Source organism: Sminthopsis crassicaudata, chromosome 3 (assembly GCF_048593235.1).
Source record: "Sminthopsis crassicaudata isolate SCR6 chromosome 3, ASM4859323v1, whole genome shotgun sequence".
NCBI classification, from domain to species: domain Eukaryota; kingdom Metazoa; phylum Chordata; class Mammalia; order Dasyuromorphia; family Dasyuridae; genus Sminthopsis; species Sminthopsis crassicaudata.
This window is the reverse complement of record NC_133619.1, coordinates 386,960,752-386,978,407: the sequence shown is the minus strand read 5'-3', so window position 1 is coordinate 386,978,407 and position 17,656 is coordinate 386,960,752. Positions and strand designations below refer to the sequence as shown.

At 33.5% G+C, this 17,656-nt stretch overlaps 1 protein-coding gene across 4 annotated transcripts in view; it reads left to right on the top strand.

Moving 5' to 3' along the window:
- The window catches only part of ZEB2 (zinc finger E-box binding homeobox 2), a 144,093-nt gene that overhangs the window by 106,479 nt on the left and 19,958 nt on the right, over positions 1 to 17,656 (top strand). For all 4 annotated transcript variants that reach the window (XM_074302063.1, XM_074302064.1, XM_074302065.1 and 1 more), the window contains 2 exons: positions 755 to 826; positions 17,216 to 17,404. In XM_074302063.1, the coding sequence (XP_074158164.1) occupies positions 755 to 826; positions 17,216 to 17,404 (261 nt within the window). The remainder of the gene's footprint in view (positions 1 to 754; positions 827 to 17,215; positions 17,405 to 17,656) is intronic.

Genomic DNA, 17,656 nt, shown 5'->3' with positions numbered 1-17,656 from the left:
AAAACACCAAGTTCTATGTTTTTGGAATTTCAAAGCTTTCTTTGATCTGAAAATGAAATGCTATTTATTGATTGTTTGTTGGTGAACATTTGAGAAGAACGAAGAAGTTATATTTAAGGGATTAGTGTGCAAAGGAATGAGGGAAATGGTTTTTAGAATTTTAGAGGAAACTTCAAACAACTCATGTGTTAGGTAGCTAGAGTGATTATTCTGCAAATTGCCTCCACAGATGATGATTAAAATAAAATCCTTAAACCAAATATACCATCATCCATTCTGATAAACTGGCCTCCCCTCCCAAAAAAAATAAATAAATAAAAGGAGAAATACTGATGTGGTACCAGATGTTATCACTATTTCACTACTTCAGATTGCCTGCCTCTTTTTCTCACAAGAACAAACACCATAGTTTGAACTGCCTGTTTATTGAAAAAAAAAAAATTATGGTATCTTTTCTGCTGTTTGTCAACTGGATCTGCTATCAGAAAAAAAAAATTCTTTCATTTCCCCCCAAATAAGTACTACTGTTCTTCAAAGATTGCAGTAATGTTTAAAGTAAATAAGTTCTTGTCCAGCTAGTGCAATTGGATTCATTCAATTGCCCAAACAAAGCTATTGTTCAGTGGTCTACAATAAGCCTTTTCTCTGTTTCCTTTAAAAGAATCTTCCTTGTTCTTGCAGTTGGCATGCTTAGTTTTGTAAGCCCTTCTATAATGTACAAGTGCTAAAGATGAATTTCTCTTTTTTTCCACAGAAGAAATGAAGGAAGAATATGACACTATGGGGCCAGAAGCCGCAATCCAGACCACTGTTAATAATGGTACAGGTAGGTCAAGAGTACCACTGAAACATCATCCCTGTCTTCTACTACGTGAGATTAGTGATGTATAAAGAAAAGGTAGTACTTTTATCCTTTTAAAAACACTATTATAGTTTAACAATTAAGTCAATATACTCTCCTAATTCCAAATAGTTACTTAAAAATTTAAACACTGTATTTCGGTACTTCATCCAGTAAATATCTCCACTAATGCATCCCTTTTCTGCCTTCTTTAATCAAGAATTCAATTTAATTCAATTCAACAAACATTCATTAAACACCTAAAATTTGTAAGGCTCTCTGCTAAGGGCTGGGAATACAAAAATAAAAGTGAAACTGTCTCTACTTTCAAGAAACATATTCTACTAGGGATGATATATGGACAGCAAATAAAACATTCATTTAAATAAATAGAAGGTGATTTAAGGTTAGATCATAGACATCTGAAGTCAACTAGTTCAACTTCACTATTTTACAGGTGAGAAAACTAAAGTCCAGAATTATTGCCCCTTGGACAAAAGTATTAGTAACAAAGTCAGAATTTAAACCGAAGTCCTCTGTAAATCCATCACGTTTTTCTCTGACCCACACTCTCTTCCATTGAAAGTAGACAAGGCTTCACAGAGAAGGCAGCACCCAAGCTGAACCTTAAAGATAGGTAAGGATTTCAAGAAGAAAAGGCAGAAAGAAGACATTTTCACTTGGGAGACTGCCTGTGCAAATGTATGGTGACCAGAGTTGAAAAGTTAGATTGGGATTTGAACCCACACCTCCATTAGGAGATGAGAGAACTCTAAAAGCCTTGGCTCTAAAGCTTGCTTTAGACTACGGAGCCATCCTGACATATTGTCAATGACACAATGTCATTTTGGCTAAAACAGAGAATAAGTGAAAAGAATTACTGCTAAATAAGTCTAGAAAGGATGGCTGGAAAAGAATTGTGTTAAGACTTTATAAGTTAGACTGAAGAGTCTATATTTTATAAAAGGGCAATATCAGAACATAGATTTAGCCAATTTTTGGTAGTCATTCATCAAAAACTTCATAAAGATTTCTAAATTTTGGATAGTATTTAACTCATTAACCCACTCTAATTCATATAAAATATAGAAAAAAACCAGATATTTATAGTATAAAGTATACTGAAACTGGCTTCTCAGAAAAAAAAAAAAACAACACATAAAAACATTATTTCATTTGTATTTTCCTTTAATTACATCATTTTATGCCTATCTCCATAATTTTTTCTTCTAAAATTTTATGTTTTTTGATGGGGAAAGAAAACTATAGGCAGAAAGCTGCCATCTCTTCACTATTTTTCTAATGAAATGAGGAATTGCAGTAAAAGGTTAGCTTTTTTGTTTTATTTTGCCACTCTGAAATGGAGCCTTGGGAAAGTTGTGCAAATTTCATATTCTTTCCAAAGAATGAACAAGCAGAGGATATAAAAATATCTCCAATATGAGTTTGTGATTCAGGAAATTTATCTGCATTCTATGATACTAGTCCCTATCTGTTTCAAACAATATTACGTGTCATTCTAATCTGAATTTTATTGACCATTCTCAAATAATCTTTCTGAACAAGGTTTATCAAAGTATGCTTATCTTGCTATAGAATTGATAAAGTTTACTGTGCAGTTAATTTCTAGAACATTATAAATGCAAACAATTAAAATTTCATCTGTACCTCCCTTATGATGAGAAACATAAAATTTAACCCTTACAATAATTTTATGTATAATATGAGAAATATATTTATTAGTTTTCTTATGATTGAAGTAGAAGAAATAATGAAAATTAAACTATGCCATTAATTTTCTCTTAATTAGAATAATGAATAGTCTCAACTAATGTAATCACCATGTATAGCATAATAAATGTCACCATATCACAAATAAATACTCTACAATGACTTCACTAAAAGGAATGTCAATAAAGATACACTTTGTTTATAAAGATGGTAGACTTTTAGAAGACTCCAGAATCTAGTCTGTTTTTGAGTTGGTTTTAGATCATACTTGCCACTTCAGGGAACTTTTGTTGAGGCAACATTCTCTCCAAATGTAGATCAGCACCAACTTTCATCTCTCTAGATCTCTACAATTGTGATATTTTCCACTGTCACAACTACTGTTTTATAAATTGAATATAAGCCAGGTCAGTCTGACTCCAAGACTAGCTTTATATTTCTTGTGCATCACCGCCTTCCTGGAATCTAGTCTGAATATCTATATAAAGTTCATCTATATCTTAGGATCTACCATTGCCATAACAACTCATATTCTATTGAGGTAACAGTGGATGGACATTTCCATCATACAGTTTGAAATGTGAAATTGGAGATAAAGAAGCAGTTGAAAGTTAGAAGGAAAAAAAGTGAAGTCATTTGCTTAAGAAGTGACATTTGAAGCAATGAGATTGAGATTTCTGAGGAAAAGAAGGTAGAGAGGGAAGAACAGAGGACTGAAGATAGAATCTTAGAGGATAAGTTAGGAAAGGAGAAAAAAGCCAGCACCACCAAGAAAGACAAAAAAGGTTGGAAGAGACTTGGATAATGTAGTGTCGTGAAAGTCAGTGGGCAGGAGAATTTAAGACTGAGGGGACTGCTAACACAGATGCTGCAGAAATGTCAAAGAGAAATGAGAACTGACGTAAGGCCATTGGTTTTGTGATGAGGAAGTCATTAGTAACCTTGGAGAGAGCTTACAATTAACTCTATCTTACATTTGAAAGTTTTACATCTTGTATATTCATGGCCACTGGTAGCTTTGAGCTTTCATTAAAATACATATAACTTGATTTAGCACAAAATGCCTACAGTGATGAAATAAAAAGAATGCTGGATTCACAGTAAAAATTATCCAGATCTGAATCAAGCTCTACTACTTAACTACCTTTGTGACTCTCACTTTCCTCCTTTTCTACAATAAAAGGATTAAACTAGATTATCAATCATTTCCAGCTTCGGATGTATGATTCTATACATGCTATCAAGATTAGAATTTTCTAGCGTTAAAACCTTGTTAAAATTAATATGAAAAAGTATTCCTTATTGTATTTTCTTACAACATACATTTCATCTTAAGAGTCTACTTATCTTCCCTATTCTGGTGCCAGGTCCGATGAAACCATGACCAAATGAAAAGCATTTAAGTGCTTCTTGGGTGTTGAGCCCTGATCCTACATGCTGATAATCTCTTCGCTTCTGGAATTGTTACATATTGTATGTACTGGTGATTTAGCACTTATCATACTCTGTTTTATTATTTTTATTGTTTTATTTTCCTACTTGGTGGTAAATTTCTTAAAGTCATGATGCTGAATAAGCTCCCCTAGTATCAAGGACACTGATTTATACATAAAAGGTGACCGATAACTATTAATTGATTGGCTGATTGACTAATTGATTGATAGCATCTAACTTTATTTGATTTCCATAGTAAATAGAATAAGAAAAAGTGGAAGGCATGAAATTCATTGAATTAAGTAATTTCCTAATGATAAAAGCTGTTATATCTTGGAAGGGATTATTAAATGAAGCTGTAAGAATTTTTTCTCTATAGATATTTGTGAATACTTTGAATACCAATAGATTCTTGGAGCAAAAAGAGACTTTATCTAGTCAAACATTGTATAAAATTTTATGCTTAAACCAAAGTGCTGACATTAGGTGATTTGCCCTGGGTTACACAGAAATATAATAGCAGTCAGGAGTAGAAACCTGTCTTGTTAATGCTTATTCTTCCCGTCATCCCACAATTTCATTGGGGAGAGATAGTGTGGCATCTTGGATAGAGAGTTGACCTTGGAGTCAGGAAGGGTTCAAGTCTTACTTCTGATAACTACTGGCTGTGGATTCTGAGTAAGTCACACAACCCCTTAGTGCCTCCAGGCAAATATATAAGACTATACATTACACATAGGTGCTGATGGGGACTGGCAGAAGGAATCTTCTCAATGGTAATTCTCTATACCATTGAAATCACAGGATTAGTTTGAAAAATAAAAAAAGATTTAAGTAAAATGCAAATCAGGCACAGAGTGACATATATATGTAAATCTTTTTTTTTTAATTTCAAATTTTTTTCATATGTAAATCTTAAAGGAGTAGACCAAGTGACCTCTGGAATTATCTTTCAATTCTAAAATTCTAGAACTGTTTTTCCTTTGCCCTAGCATTTTAAAAGTGTGGCTTATAGTCTCCTGAATCCTGATTTTTATATATACCAAGTGTCAGAGAGACAACTCTTCAATTGCAGGAAAATCGCTTAGTTTCATGGAAACAAAAAGGGAATCTTCTAAGATTTAATATTTTATAATAAACCTAAATCTCCTTACTAATGTCTTTGAATTCACTTGTTATTTCTCCTAAGATGCACAGAAAAAATAAACAATGAATAGCCATTGCCCAAAGGGGGAGAGAAGATTCAAACTCCTCAACTTGGAACTTAAAGCTATCTTCAATTTAGTTTCCTCTGAATACTTATTACTAAGAAAAAAATTTTCCCCCTATCAGACCAGTATTCTCACTGTTTCCCACAGATAACATTCCTTCATGTTATTCAGCTTACCTTGCCTTTTCTTCATCTCTAATTTAACTCATATTTCAAGACAGGATGCTTGCTCCTTAGCATGCAAAGACACAAATAAAACAGTCCCTGCCTTCAAGGAACTTGTATTCTCCTGGGATATTTCAACCATATACTTGCATGGATCAATATAAAATAATCTAAGGAAGGAACAGGATAAGGTCTAATAGGCAATAGCATTTAAACTGGGATTTGAATGAACCTAGGGGTTCTAAGAGGTAGAGGGGGAAAGGGAATGACTTTTAAGTATATCTCTGCTCTATTCAAAGGCAGATATAGGAAATGAGAGAATGAGGACTGAGTTCAAATTGATGTGTGAAATTACACAAATAGGGTTGTGAAAGAGAGCAATATGAACTATCCAGAAAGAGAAATAGAAAAGGCTTTAAATGCTAGGCTGAAAAGTTTGTGGTTTAAGTTGGATGTAATAGGGAATCACTGGATCTATTTGAACAGATAAGTGATGTGGTCATACCTGGGTCTTAGGAATATTAGTTTAGCAGCTATCATAGGTTGTGTTTTAGAAGGAATACCAATTAGAAAATTATTGTAATAGATGTGAGAGATGGGGAAATACAATCAAGACCTGGTAATTGCTGGGATAGGAGGAGGGGGTGGTATGGGGATGAAAGACAAGTCAAGGTTGATTCTAATAATATAAACCTGAGCAACTGGAAAGATGGTACTTTCAAACAACCAAAAAGGAATGAGTTTGGAGGGAAGGTGAGATAAGGAAGACATCAGGTATTCTGTTTGGGATATGCTGAGTTTGAAATTCTTGTGGAGCAAGAGCAGAGTTCAGAAGAGAGATTAGGAAGAGATATATAGAATTGAAAAGTCATCTAAGCAGAGATGATAATTGAGTCCTTGAGAGAGGTCAGTACAAAGCATTGGGGGATCATCTTGATTTGCTGATAATGAATCTACAAAGCAGATTTAGAAGACAAGTAACAGGAGAACCAAGAGAGAAAGTATACAGGAGGAGGATATGGTGGACAATATGAAAATGGACACTGTGGCAGGAGGTACAGGGTGAGATCCCCTTAAGTCCTATTTCCTCTATGAAGCTTCCCCTCTGGCAGCTCCAGAAGATAACGATTTCTTCCTTCTGGGGAACTTTTCTGCCTTCTATTTACTGGTACCATCCCTGGACACTAATCATTCACTTCCTTTTATTTAATTTGGTAGTATTTCATATGTTTTGTTCTTATCCTTCCAAAGAGAGAGACCTTTGAAAGGGCAATAATTGCTTACAATTTCTTTTCTTGCTTCATAATAATTTGCACAGTACCATGTATTTAGTAGACCTGCAAGATTGGTTAAATGAAGAAATGAATAGTGAGTAAAGAAACTGGCACTGAAAAAAATCTTAGAGAAGTCTAGCAGAATGAGCCGAGTTTCCTCGAAGGTAGCAATCACATCTAAGCAATTTGGGCTAATCAAAATGGAACTTGATAAGAGAAATAACTGGCTGAAGCCAAAAGTGACAGTAGAATTTTAAATGGTCAACTCATATAAGGAGTATAGCATAGGAGATTTGCTGCAAATTGAAATTTCTAGAATTTTAAATTCTATCACAAAGTTTCTATGTAACAAACGTTTCTGGATTTTAATTTCTACATAATGAGATTATTGCATTTGCTATACATTATAAGGACATGGGTTTTTACAAGGAAGCATGTGTTAAAATGATTCAGCTTCAGTGTGAGGAAATTGTGCAGGGTTTTCTTAGAGATTGTAAGAAATAAGACTTTCTAAAGAAGAAAGTGATGGAAAAACTCCACAACTTTATAAACATTAGTTTGTCTAAACACCAGGCATAATACAGACTTAATATAGCTATATAAGAATCATTATAGGTATCTGGTATTTTCCTCCTGAATAGGTGAAAGTGAAGTTTTCCTCAGACAATCTTCTACTCTTATTACAGAGTCTATAAATAACTATGAACATCCTCATCTCTTCCTAGAAAAACGTATCCTGAATCTAGAAACGGGGCAAGATCAGTTTAGGGCACAGTTCTCACTTTATATACAAAACGGAAATGTGGCCATTTTAGTGCCAGAAAATATATCATTAGAATATAATTATCAAATATGCTATAATCATCTTTTAAATACTTTTTATTAATTATAAAATAAAATGCATTTTATAATATTTATTTTTATCTCTACAGAGAATTTATCCTACAGAAAGTCAGGGATACTGATTTTATCAGGCTGATCAAATTAAAAATAACTAGTAAATTTTGAATAGGTTCTTAGAAATTATCTGCATTGATATACTAGAACACAAACTGAGCAAGCATTGGAAAAATTTCTTTATGTTACTCTATGAATGAACTTGAGAAGATCTAGGCTCAGAGTAAATTTAGGCTTCAGTTCTGTCTCTTATGTCTGCAGTCTTTCAAATGTGTCAATGTAATAAATGTGAAGATGTGTTATATGTGTATTATACATATATACACACCCATACATAATATGGAAAAGGTAGGCTATTATATATGTGTATACTGCACATATATGCATGTATGTGGGTCCCCTAGCAATCAGCAAAGATTTTCACATCACTTGATTTCTGAATATCATCCTGGGGCACATTCTTCTGGCCCTACGTGAAAGGAAAATTAGTTCTTTTCAAATATGGAACTGGGGATAGCCAGTGAGGAGCTTGCATTCAGAGTCCCAATCAGCAGCATTTACTGAGTATTCACTTCACATTGAACTGGGTTTGGAAGGGAAAGTCAAAATAGAAGTAGAAGATAAAGTCCTTGTCCTGGGAAAATTAACATTGAAACAAGTAAGGGAAGCAGAATTCTACCCACAGACAGAAAAGTGTCAGAAATAAATGATCATATTCACAGCCAACTTCAGGGCTACAAATAAGTGCCAAGTAAACAGTGATTTGAGAAGAGTAAACTACTATCTATGATGAAATGAAAAAAGCACTGGGGTCTGAATTTTGTCAGTGTTGTTAACTAGCTGCATGACTTTAGGCTTAAATCCTCTCAAACAACTCTCCTAAGAAATTGTGATTTCTAAGACTCCTTTTGGTTCTAAATCCTCAAAACAGTAATAGATCAAATTCTCTACTTTATTAACCTAAGTTCATCATCATCATCATCATTAGCTTTTAATTAATCACTCATTAGATGGATAATTTGTGAAATGTTAGCAAATGAAGTTGAAATTTAATGCAAAATTAGAAAAGCTAATCTTTAAATGTAAGCAACATGTCATAGTAGATGGAAGTTTAATCTTTGGGTCAGGAAAATGTTGGTTCAAATCCTCCCCCCTAATAAACTAGCTTTGTCAAGGGCATTCACTTAACGTCTTAGTGCATGCACCCAGTTAACTCTCTAAAATTTCTAAGTTAGAGAAAGATTGTCAGTCTGCATTAAAAAAAAAAAGGATTTTTCCAGGAGTTCCCCACAATGATGAAAGCATAAACCTAGGCCAAAACAAACTCAATATTTAAATGAAGTGTTCAAAGTCTTTAAATAATTAATATTTGTAATAACAAACTACAAGGTACAACTTTAACTTGGAGCCTTGCCTTAGTATTCCTTCCCCCAACACATACACATACACACAAAGACACACACACCTGAAAATAATATCTTCTTGTTTAAATTTTCAGAGTACAGACCTAGATCTTTCCTTTGTCTTCCACCTTATATCATATTTATTTGAGTACATCTTATATTCTTTGTTAGCTCATAAGCTCTTTAAGCAAGGTCTAGTAGGCTATTTTTCATCTTGCTATTCTAAGCACCGATTATAGTAACTTGAAAAAAAGTAGTTAATTAATGTTTGTTAAATTGACAGGAATTGGCACTTGAAAGAACTTTTATTATACTTTTTCCTTTTCCTAATAATTTAGACAAGAATATTAATATGTGATGTTATATTTCATTAACCTGAGATTATAAAACAGTATACTGAATTTTTTTTAGAAAATGAATTTAATCATATCTGAATCAGGAAAGAATTGGAGATGTGGGGTTGGGAGGTGGTAAGGGGACTCTATAATAAGATTTTAGTCAAGGATATCAATTATTCAAATATTTGCTAGATGTTTGTTATATATAAGGCACTGTGAGGGGCTAAGAGAAGTATAAAGACATAATCCTTACTTACAAGTATCTAACCAACAAATTGACTTGAAAGAAAAGATAAATAGACAACCAAAAGTTCACTGTAGTATATGGCTGCTAAGAGCCAAAAGAGTGATATAGACACTATGAGTTAGGAGCTATAAGTTAGGAGGCAGAATCAGAGGTTAGTCACAGAAGATCATATCCTATTTCATTTCATAAAATGTAAATTGCATATTTCTTATTTTTATTATTTCTTAATTTTCTTAATTTCTTAATTTTAAAACGTCTATAACTGAAGCAGGATCCTCTAACCTGGAGCCGTCCATTTGATTAGGCTGCCAGAATTCCTTCTGGTCTGTCTTCTATTTATTTAATCCTGAATATAGACCTGCTTTTTATTGAGAATACTATTTCTCTGAGCACCATAACTGTCCTTATTATATTCCTACTCTTTATTTTGAAAGAAAAAAAAATAATGATAGAACAACTCTGGTTATTTTAGATTGTTAGTAACAGCAAAGACAGGTCGACAAAACTTGATTTCTATTTATTTGAAAGTAAATAAATGTATTCAATCAATCAACCATAAAGAAAAAAATTTTAAAGTAAATTTTTGCATCTTTATTATGATCTTAATTTAATAACTTTTCTTTATTACTTTTAGATAAGGTCAATATTGAAATTTTTTAAATTAATTCTTATTTAAGCAACAGTAACATTACAAGTTAAAGCTTTTAAGTATTACTTCTGTGTGAGTTCAGAGGATAGTTTACTGTTCAGTTGTATTGGGTCAATGTGCAAAATAATTCTAATAAGACTAAAATATTTAACAAAGCAGGACTTGGCTAATTAATCAAATCAGCATGTCATTTTCATCTTCTGTATAGTATCTATAACCTTTTTATGTTGTTGGAATTGTAAAGAGTGGAGGAGGGGGGAATTGGTAAAGAGAAAGGGATAGAGGAAAAAGTCATCAATCAAAGATGACACACACATAGTAATTTTTTAAAATTTACATTATTTGATGAGTAAGCTTGCTTTAAAAATTTAAGAAAAAGATATATTCTAGGGAGAGAAAAGCAGAAGTAAAACTTGGCAGGTTGGAAGAATAGTCGTTTTCAGGCTGTAATCAGTGTGCGCCAAGGAGGGCCTGTCACTTCCTGGCTAATGAAGGTTGTGGTTTTATTAGCTTTGTTTGCGATTAGGAGCAGCTATCTCCACCTCACAGTGTGAGTTCCCACAAAAAGTAACTGGTCTCCTAAGCTTCTTGAATATCTCCTTTTGTTGTTGTGTGTGGTTTTAAGACAACTCCAAAATTATTTTCCTTAATGCATTTTCCCTATTAAAATTGTTGCTTTGAATTTTTAACTGAAAATCAATTCATGAAAGTCACTGAGCCTGGTCAGACTTATTTGGAATTTTATCCTTTGAAATTATAGAATTTTAGACTTCCAAAGGGCTCTAGAGAGATATGAAATTAAGATCTTGACAAGTAAAGTAACTTGTTCAAGGTCAAAAGTCTAGTTTGTAGAAGAGCCAGGATTAGAAGCAATGCAAACCATTCCAAGGATTTTCCCACTATGCCATGCTGCTGAGGGTTTTTTTTTACTGAGCAGGTAAAAAAGACATGATTGAGCTCATAAATAATCAATATTTGTGACTTTGGATATGGTATTTAAAAGCAAAGTGAGCAAAAATCAGTGGACAAATTCCTACTTCAATTCCTTTGCTTTCTGAAAAAAAAAAATTATCAAATAATCTCCTCTATGTGCAGAAACATGTTTCAGGAATGTTTCAGGAATATTTAAGTATTGGTACTTGTACTAAATACTTAGTTTAGGATTTAAACACATGGTCAACCTTTGATAGTAGTTGGAGGAAACTAATATTAGTAATTTGAGGGGGGGATCATGGAAATTTCATATATACTTAGCAGTTAGATAATCCGAGATTTAATCCTTAAAAACTGAATATTATGAACTAATAACACCTAACTTTAAAACAATTCTTGGCCTTGTCAGTAGTACCTTGCAAAGCCAGTTATATTCTGGAACAGCAAAAAGCTGTATCAAAGTCCTATCCCACCAATTCATTCTTGAACTCGTTCCTGAAGTCCTTGCTTAAGGGGTACTCCCATTGCCATCTGAATGTAGGAGAAAGCCATGTCAGAGCAGAAAGCTCTGTCAAGACATTGTATTCATTCCTGAGAAGAGAAATGAAACATTTCCTGTTGCTTTTTTACAACTGCCTTCTTTCTTGACTATTTGGCTACATCCATGATATTATACCAGTCTGGAGTTTTGCTATTTGCCATATAACTATGTAATGGAATCTTTAATGCCATTAGAGAAGTGAATCTAAAGAAACATTTCTTTCTTATCTTCTTCCACTGTTATCATCCTCCACATATCTGGTATCCAGTGTGTGCTTAAGTTAAAGACCACAGGCTAAGTTCTGTTAGATAATTAATTCCACTCTAAATAAGTTCTCAAAGTCTTCAAAAACATTTCTGTGTTTCAACAAAATACTAAATACATTTATTTGAGACATGAAAAATGAACATCAGTGACTAGATTGGCACTTCTATATTCTATTAACCTTGCATTTTGTAAATAAACTTTTTCTTTTTTAAAAAAAGAAGAAGAAAATAATAGATTGATTTCTTGTTTGACTCAAAAAGAATGCATGCAATGCCTACTATGTGCAAAATATTTACAAAGCAGCATATTCAAAGGAAAGAGTGGAGGTATTTGTTTTAATTCCTCAAGTACTGTGATATTCCAGGTTTCATGTGGAAAGAGAAATTAAAGGGGAGACAGAAAGAGGGAGGCAGGGAATAAGGAAAAAAAAAGAAGAAGGTGAGGGTGAAGGGAAGGAATAGAGGAAGGGAGGAAGAACATCTGATCTAAAATGATGACTAAAAAAAGTCAAATTATAAAATCAGCACATTTCTGGGGAAATTTTTTGATATAGATGGTATATTTAGATGGATAGATAAAAAGAGAAAGAAACAAAGAAACATAAGTATTAGGATTTTGTGTCACCACAGTCATTCCAAAATAGTGGCAAAAAAAAATTGGTCAACATATCTTCTCATCTTCCAGACTGCTTTAGTTGTTTTTAGTGCTCCAGAAACCTTCTCTTTACTAGTATTATTAATCCCTTTTTCTTTTGTTATGAAAATAGACTGTATTCATACAATTTTTATGCTTTAATCTTTGTTAAGAATTAAAACTACCAAATCCAAAATGGTAGTATATTCATTAATTTTTGTAGGAGTCTAGAGTTAAATATATGCATATTAAAGTTAGAAAAATTGGGGGGCGGGGAGCAAATGAGAGTTAAAGTATCACAGAGTCTCAAAAATTAGGCAGGATCTCTAAGGTATCATGTAGTGCATCCCAATCCAAAACAGAACTCTATTTCCAACATACCAAACAAATGGCAATCCAAGTTTCATTTGAATAACTCAAAGAAAAACCTCGAGGTTTTTCGAGCTTAATTTTTTTCCCCTGTAATTAATCTTAAATTTTTCTCTTTGCACTTTTGCCATTGTAACTAGTTCTGCCTTCTAGGGCCAAGCAGAACAAGCTCTTCACATATTTGAAGATAACTATTTTATCCCCTATCCTACCTCTATCCTTCTTTCCCAAACCTAGTCCTTCTCACTAGGAGGAAAAAAAGAGAAAATAACACATAGAAAAAGAAAGAATGATTATTAAATTCTTTTGGTGTTATATTTCAGTTATATTTCTTTGATTAAAGCTCATATGCTATTTAAGAAATTATATATATATATATATATATATATATATATATATATATATATATATATATATACATAGGCAAGAAGACCATTTTGTGTTGTTAAAGCTGGTACTAACTAGGGAACTTAGCATGAATGAATAATAAATTTAAAAAGAAATGGACATTTTTCTACCTAGACTTGTAGTAAACTCAGGAGCAAAGTCACATTTAAATATCAAGTGCCCATGGAGATGAGAATATAATCATGTACCTATTCCAGGGAATATAACTATAGAAAAGCTAATGTTTGATGTAAGTTCCTGTGTTTTGGTCCACCTATAAATACAATAAATGCTTGCAAGTACGATTGAAGTTTTGTGATTGACATGATTCCCATTTTCTGAGCAATCATACCAAGACCCAAAAGAAAGATGACATAGAAAATTTAGTTACCTTTGTGAGAGGATTTCTCACATGGACACCATGGCATAGTTGAAAAAAACATTAGATTTGGCAGCAAAAATTCAAATGCAATTATAATCACTTACTAAGTATGTGACTTTATTTTCTCATTTATAAAATAAGGGTGCTAGTACTGCTTAATAAGGTGACCATCGTAAAGCACTGTTGTTATTTGTCCTTCCTTTTCCAAGAGGTCCATGACATACAAGTGAACTGGATTTAGTGAGGGAGAGCTGTGCAAGGTCACCTGCCTCACTTTCCCCTCCAGAGCCACCTGGATGTGTGACCAGATATGTATCAAGACCACTGCAGATGGCCCTGGATGCAAGAGGAGACCAAGGCCTTTTTAAGCTAAAGTCTTTAATAGGTCTCAGTCTGACTGAGGCAACTCCCATCCAGTGATTAAGGCTAAATAAGAAATGAGGTAGAGAATGGTCTTTTACTAAATAAATGTCAGCTATCAGTAGTAGTAGTAGTCATAGTAGTAGTAGTATTCCTTTCGACAATGTGGTAGATTAAATTCTCATCCATGAAAGATGTATTGTACAGTAGAAAGAATTTTGAATCAGAAAACCAAGTTTTGAGTCCTAGCTTGGACAAGTCACAACTGTTATGGGCTTCTTTTCTTAACCTGTGAAATGAAGAGGTTGGACTTGATGGCTCCTAAGTCCTCTTCCAGCTTCACATTTCTGAATCTATGAGCCCTGGAAAGCTCAACTCAGCTCCATGTAAGTGATCAAAACATCCCTCCAGTGCTCCAACCATCCCATATAAAACCAAGTCTTAATAGTTCAAATACTGCAGATCAGAAACATTCAATTCCACCTCTTTTTTATTGGCTTCTCCCTATCCTGACTTTTCCCTTCTCGGGACTTTTCCTGAAGAAATCAGTCCAAATCAGTCCCAAGTAGTTCCCTATTTAAATAGTGTTTGATTGTTTCATGAATGGTAGTTCAGTTCTCCTTTCTAGCTAGACTATAAGACTCTCAAATTGGCAAAGATGTCTTAAACTAGATTAGTTTTATACCTTCCTTCGTAGAGTCTAGCACAATATTGGGCTCATGAAACAGGGCCACAATAAACACTTGTTGACTGATGTGTAGTACAGATGAAGCACCCTTTTCTTTTGGAAAACATTTGACAGCTATAGGCAGCATTCGGAAAATCTTTTTTCCTTAGCATCTTATTCAGAAGTCTAACAGAAATAACCTAATGTCACCTTATAAATGATTTGTTTTTCAAATCACCGAGTTATAGTGCTAGAAGAAAACTGAATAAGAACTATGCATATCCAGAAACGTCTAGCATTTCTTTTTGCCACACAAGCCAAAGGATATAAATATAAATACAATTGAAACATCCATTTGCATTTGATTCCATTTTTCAATGGAGACATTCATATGCAAATAAAAAATCAGGCTGCACAATGCAGCTGTGTCCAAATAATTCAGATGGTTACTAGAATATCAGGATAAAAGTAGGATGGTTAGTATAGATGCCACTCAAGCCACCAAGGAGGATAATACCCCTCACCATCATAGTCATTTTGGTGGTCTGTTTGTGTAAGTTAAGTTTCTTCAGGCCCCAGTTACTATGATGCAAGTAAATGGCATTATCACAAATCACCACCAGTTTATATCCTTGGGAAAGTGTTCAAAATATCAGGAAAATGCCTATGGGTAACAAATACTCACTGTTCATTTATTTTTATGCTATATTGCTGTTTTTAAAATAGGCTCAAACCAAAGTTCCAAGCAACCTTAACAAGCTCAATCCTTGAGGAAAATAAAGGACATTTGAGTATCGTTGACCATTCTGTTAATGCACAGATTTGGTTAGCTTCCCACAAAATTTACAAAAATAGAGAAAAAAGTTTGAGGCTAGCAGTATTAAATGTTGCATGTATCTTGATTTCAGTATTCAACAAGGTACAATTCTAAAATCCTAATTTGTTTTCTTTTTATTTTAGTTTATGCACTTGTCCATTGTTTCAGGTCAAATTTAAAGATTACATTTTAAAACATTCTTATAAAAAATCTCGGTATTTCTTAATGATAAAAACAGAAAATATAATTACCTTGCCATACACAAAATTCGTATTTAGAAAATTAAGCAAATTCCATTTTTTCTCATCACTTTTTATTTTTTATTTTTTCCCCCTGAGGCTGGGGTTAAGTGACTTGCCCAAGGTCACACAGCTAGGAAGTGTTAAGTGTCTGAGATTATATTTGAACTCTGGTCCTCTGGAATTCAAGGCTGGTGCTCTATCCACTGCGCCACCTAGCTGCCCCCATCACTTCTTATTTTTATGACAAAGAAGCTTGGAGGAGATGAGGGAGAGAAGCATGGATCAGTATGCTAATACTTTTGAGAAATGTTGAACATTCATTCATTCATTCCTCCATTCATTCTCATTGCTCTATTAGCAGTAAACTTATAAACATAGCTAAAGCATACCACTAACTCTCTCTTTCTGTCTCTATCTGTCTCTGTGTCTCTCTCTGTCTCTCTCTGTTTCTGTCTCTGTCTGTGTCTGTGTCTCTGTCTCTCCATTTCGGTCTCTCTGTCTTTCTCTGTCACAAAAAAATTGATTTGTTATATTAAAATCGCAGATTATTTCAAAACATTTTTAGAGGTTTTAAATATACAAAGTCTTGTACATGTCTCTAAAGCCATTTTATAACTTTCATTTATTTTAGATGGAAAGGCACACTTTTGGAAATTTCCATCATTGGGAAATCCCACTTCAACTCCTCTTGCTTTTTTCTGCTAATTTGTATCCCTTTTCTACAATTAATAGGTTTAACCTGATGTAATTTCCAGGCAGTTTTAAAATATTGAAAGTAACAAGTATAATTTTAAGTGACCATGAATGCTCTTTCCTATAATTTGTCAACAGTCATGCATTTTTAAAAAGTACATTCCTATCTCTCTACATCTTAGGCTTTGCATTCATTCCTGTATGTGATATTCAGAGGACAGGAGGAATAAAAACATATTTTTAGAAACAGGATGTCTTTGTGGTTAGGAACATGTTATATTTGGTGGGCAATAAAAAATTAGATATACCTTTTTTTAAAAAAGAAAGAAAACTTATAGCAAACTATAAAAGTAGCTTTGGGCTTGTATTTTCTAGCAGTCAAGATCTGGAAACATGTGGTTCTATTTGTAAAATTTTACTGAGTAACATTTTTGAAATAATGTATTTTCCCTTTGTAAATTACCCAGAAATGAATTTTCCAGGAAGAAATAAAGACAATGTCATAATTTATTTTAAAGAAAAATACCATTTCATTTTTGTATCTAGCACATGATATGGCCCAGAACAGGGCAGTGTTCAATCAATAATTGGTCATCTGGTTCACTTCTTGCAAATAAACCATATATTTGTAGTTCCATTGTGAATCAGCATTTCATGAAAACAGTGACATAAACTGGCTCAGGCTCTCTGGGAGAAAGCCCTGAAAAACCATTTCTTTTTCTTTTATGATTTCAGTTAAGAATGCAAATTGCACGTCGGACTTTGAGGAATATTTTGCCAAAAGGAAACTGGATGAAGGGGATGGCCATGCAGTTAGCATCGCAGAGTACCTACAGCGCAGTGACACAGCCATTATTTACCCAGAAGCCCCTGAGGAACTGTCTCGCCTTGGCACTCCAGAGGCCAATGGGCAAGAAGAAAGTGGTGAGACTGTAATTCATTTTTAGCCACAATATTGACCCCTTGCAGCTGTTGCAATTACAAATGCACTACATGCCTGGGTGTTTACCTTAAAATTTGAAGAACAGCTGCAGAAGCATGGAATTTCATGAGCAAAGATTGGAACTGTAATTTTAGTGTATTGTGATTTTTTTTGTCAGCAAATTTGTGTCATTCTGTACATCCAGTGAAGAACAGGAACAATCAAAGCTTATTTCTAAGAGAGAAATATCCAAG